Source organism: Corylus avellana, chromosome ca10 (assembly GCF_901000735.1).
Source record: "Corylus avellana chromosome ca10, CavTom2PMs-1.0".
Taxonomy (NCBI): domain Eukaryota; kingdom Viridiplantae; phylum Streptophyta; class Magnoliopsida; order Fagales; family Betulaceae; genus Corylus; species Corylus avellana.
This window is the reverse complement of record NC_081550.1, coordinates 15,418,429-15,422,959: the sequence shown is the minus strand read 5'-3', so window position 1 is coordinate 15,422,959 and position 4,531 is coordinate 15,418,429. Positions and strand designations below refer to the sequence as shown.

Here is a 4,531-nt window from a genome sequence, read left to right as displayed (position 1 = left end):
TGATTTGATAAATCTGTTACATCACTTTGATAGGATTTTGTATTTTTGTATTATTTTTTTTAAAGAAGATTTGTTGCAATAGTTGATGGGCACTAAGTAAAATATTGGTGAAATGAGAGTATAATATATAAAATTACTCTTAGAGCATTCCCAATGGAGGAGCTAAATGGTACTTTTATCTAAAATGGCTGATCAGATTTGTAAAAAATCCCCTACATTGGATTAGCAAAAAAAAAAAATACAAAATGGATATTTTATTAGATTAGCAAAAAAAAAAAAAATGCTACATGTAGCGGCACATTTCTTAGGAGCCATTTTATTTTTTTATTGTTTCTCTCACTTGTTTTCTTTTTTCCTAAAACTGTCTCCTGCTATTTCTCTTCCACGTCTCTCTTTTTCCAAACTTTTTTCCTATTATTTCTCTCTCCACATCTCTTTTTTCCCAAAAGTTGAAAAATATGATATTTAGGAAAAATACAATCTTTATAAAAAAAATAAAAAAATAAAATTTAAATGATATAAATAAAAATATAACTAATCGGATGTAGGAGATATTTAAAAATTCATTAGCTAAACTAGATAAAGTGAGTTTTGATGAGTCATTTTGTATAAAAAATTTAGCTCCTCCATTGTGAATGCTTTTAGGTTACATTAAATAAAACGAAATGGTTATTTCATTAAAGAAAATGAATAGCTTTTATTGGGAACGGAAGTAGGTGAAATATAATAACCCTGGTGTTAAGAGTATTTGATGAGCATATACTTGAAATAACTATTCCCATTGCTCATGAGAATGACTATTACAAGATTATTTCATTCCACATTTTTCTATTTTAAATTAAAACTATTCATTTTTTTTTTGTTGAAATAGCCATACTTCGAACCAAAACTTATCTCTATTTTTATTATCTTTCCTAATATATCTAAAGCTTTCAATTTTCTTCTTTCCAAAATAATGTCCAAGTCCAGCAACACAAGACTTATGACCTACCAAGATTATGCGAAGTTCACAAAATACATATAAATGACACAAAAGCCATGAAAATACTCCCAAAAAGATTAAAGATTTCCCAAAATGATAATTTGATTAAGCACAGATCTTGTGGTCACTTTTGACAGCTTGAGGCAATTATCGCCAAACAAGGAGAGAGCAGGACTCGAAATCTGAAATGATGGGGGAAAGTATTTGAAAAAAAAAAAAAAAAAGTTCAAACTGGGGTGACGGAAAATGGAGCATGAAAAAAGAAGAAGCACTCAGAGTCGATCACGACCGCTCAATCCAACTCAGCAAAACCATAAAGAAGAAAATTAGATCCCACCAAACCATATGTCTTCGAGATCCTTTGTCACAAAGAAAATGCAGCAACACTCGCAGCAATTCCAATGGAAAACCACATTCCATGCCCGGTGAGGCTCAAGGCACTAGACTCGTGCACTTTAGCAGCCACCGGAGGGCTCTCCGACACCGGTTCCGGCGGCTTATAATTACGGAAAATATCAAGAGGAAGAAGCACTTTGTCCACTTGGTAAACGGCCAGCTCATCATCCGTATACACTGTACTTCCTATAGTGGCATTGACAACGCCAGTCGCGAGCCCCACATCCTTTCCGGCAGATGTCACATTTAGCGGGAACTCACCCGCGCTGGTGTCGCCGGCCTGGGTCGGCACCGGATTGCTCAAAGTTTGGAAGTTGGGCAGGCTAACAAAAGTGGCTAGGATATGGAACTGAAGGAGCTGAACCTTTTGTAGGTCGCTCAGAGAATTTATAGCGCCCGATCGGAGGTCCGAAAATGCCTTGTCGGTTGGGGCGAAAAGGGTATATCCAGTGTTTGATTTCTGGAGCTCCCCGTTGAGTTGGTTTGCCACTCCGGTGTTCTTTAGGAGGCGGACTAGCACCGTGAACCGGCCCGGCTTTTCGAGGATTTCGATAATGTCGGGGGCCTGGGCTAAACTTGTGCTCCAATGGAAGATAAATGCAAGTAGAAGTGAGAGGGAGAAGACAACCTGTTTGCTCATCGTGGCAGTGTGTTTGTTTGTTTGATGTGTGTGGGAAGGAGAAGAGGAGAAGAGGGTTTTTATTAAGGAGGGAAGGGAATGTAGTTAGGTGTTTGTAGCTAATCTGTCTTGGAAAGGTGGAGGAATGACCGGATATAATGAGAGATTTTGGTGTTTTAGCAACTAGTTTGCTTCGGAAGGCAGGAAAAAAAGGTAAGCAAATCATTGCTTTTGCTTTCACGTATGATTATTTTAGCCATGAAAACTTATTTGTCGATCTCAATTGGATGTGCGGGCAATTAAAGATGAATTTGATTGCTTTGCTTTCACATACCGAACAAAAAGTGTGGGGACAGGATTTGTAATAATGTGTATACACAGTTACATGATTGATTTATATTTATTAATATTGGTTAATTTATGTTTTCTTATGTAAGTCGATTTAAGTTTACTTCTATCGGTCGACTAATTCAATTATAAATAGGGAACTATGTGTAAACAATCAATTTAATGATCACAATCTAGTTTTAGGGGCCAGTCGAGTCACGCCTCCATGCACCGCCAAGAGTTTCTGCCTTTGAAACTCCGCTACTCCAAAGTGGTCCAATCACCACTCAATAAATCAGACGCCAAAGAGTCCATAACCGTCAAGATCGCCGCCAAAGACCTCTTCACGAGCCGCCATGCGCCACCCAAGGTTTCTCCCCGTGTACGAGCCACACCCTGCTACAATCACCCAATCACCTCGGAAGCCATGCCTTTCCAAAGATCCGGGTGTTAGTCATTCCAGGTCTGTCGAGATAGCCCCATTCTGAGAGTACACGTGCTAGCACGGGCGTGCAATTCAACATTCATACACACCGCCAAGCTAGAGCTAGTCCTCCCATACATGACACATCTTGAAGTTTTTATGCGTCTTATTAACTCCCTCACGTGCTAGCTGACATAAGCGCGTCAAATGCACATGCTTTATCCTTGACACACGCCCACGGATTCGGGCACCCGATGTAGCAATCCGGTCTACTGACCTAATCAAGTGGGTTCAGAGCAATCCAGCCCAAGCCTAAGAAAGAAAGAAGTGAAATAGGTTGAACAACAATTAAGAAAGAAAGAAATGAAACAAGATGAGGCAAGGCTGCAATTTTAAAAAGTTTGGGGTGTGAATTAAAAAGGAAATCCTATCAAAATGGGTAGTGTTTCTTTAAAAAAATTATGGTTTCTCATTAGTTTAACGATTTGAGAGTATATTTTTTGGTTTGGGATGATTTCTTGAGTTTTTGGGTTAAATCTCGAGCAAATTTTCAACAGAATTTTTGAGTGGGCACCGAATTGATTTTGGTGCTTTTATAGTTATAACGCCCCAGTGAAATCAATCAACTTATGATTGACTCGATGGATCTCATCCTCTTCGAACAGAGTCTGAAGCAGAAGACTTTCTCTAAAGACAGAGATAGCTATAATTTAAATCTACATTCTACTCCTCAATACATCCTGTAGTATCCAACAGTTCTTCTATCATTAAGCTAGTTCTCCGCACTGACATGATCACCCATTGCGTCAAAGTTGTTGAAGTTGTGGCTGCAAAAGTTCTTCAAAGTGCAACCTGGTTCCATAGCTGGCTGCCTTGACTTTCGATCACGTGCTATAAGTATGGTCAACTGGGCGATCACACCCACCAGTTGAGATGTCAAAAGTTGATAGCCTCATGAACTGGGATGTCCATGGGCTCCAGGTGGATGTTCTCTCCAATATCTCCAACTTGACTGCGTTAGGTCAAGTAGCTGGATTCCTTCAGGGCGGCATTCTCTGTGACAAGTAGCAGAGTCAAGACTGACTCGAATAGAAGCAAATAACTAAACCTTAAGATCAAAATCGTATTGGCAAACTAGTATATCCTCTCGTATGATTATTACCTAAGCCATATCTTTTAAATCCAAAAGTCTTCAGCGCAAAGAGATCTGATATTAACTGTAATGCCCCAGTGAAATCAAAACTCAGGAATTTCATCATCTCCGAAGAGGATATGTAGTGGAAGAGTTTCACTAAAGGACTGCGATAGATAAATAACCAAAGTGAAATTTATAGCATCATAACATAAACAGACTTCCAAGTGTCGTGGTCAAAGATGAGTCATCAAAGTATATTACAGACCACATCTAATTGTTTCGAATATAAGTACAACCTACATTTAATGAGGTATAACATAATAATGATCTCAATCATATCTTGGTAGGTAACTCCATCAGCATCCTACATGGACTTGAGCCACACGGAATCTAGGTCCTAAAAAATGATTTGGGTCCAGTCTTTCACAAAAATCGGTTGGCTTCAAGGATCCATTTTTAGGTAAACTATCTATAACAACACAGATATACACATATGGAAAAATGAATACAAGAGTAAGTCCGACGACTTAATGAGTAAAAATTCACATGACGTACACGTTATTAAATGATAAAAGGTTCTTTGACTCAAATACTCAGATCGATGTTCACCTAAATAAGGGATAAAGTATTAAATAAAATAGTATATGT

At 38.3% G+C, this 4,531-nt stretch overlaps 1 protein-coding gene across 1 annotated transcript; it reads right to left on the bottom strand.

Moving 5' to 3' along the window:
• Window positions 1–1,055: 1,055 nt before the first annotated feature.
• LOC132164547 (fasciclin-like arabinogalactan protein 11) lies at window positions 1,056–2,018 on the bottom strand. Its single transcript, XM_059575080.1, has one exon. The coding sequence runs from the start codon at window positions 2,016–2,018 to the stop codon at window positions 1,347–1,349; it is 672 nt and encodes a 223-aa protein (XP_059431063.1). The 3' UTR covers window positions 1,056–1,346.
• Window positions 2,019–4,531: the final 2,513 nt, after the last annotated feature.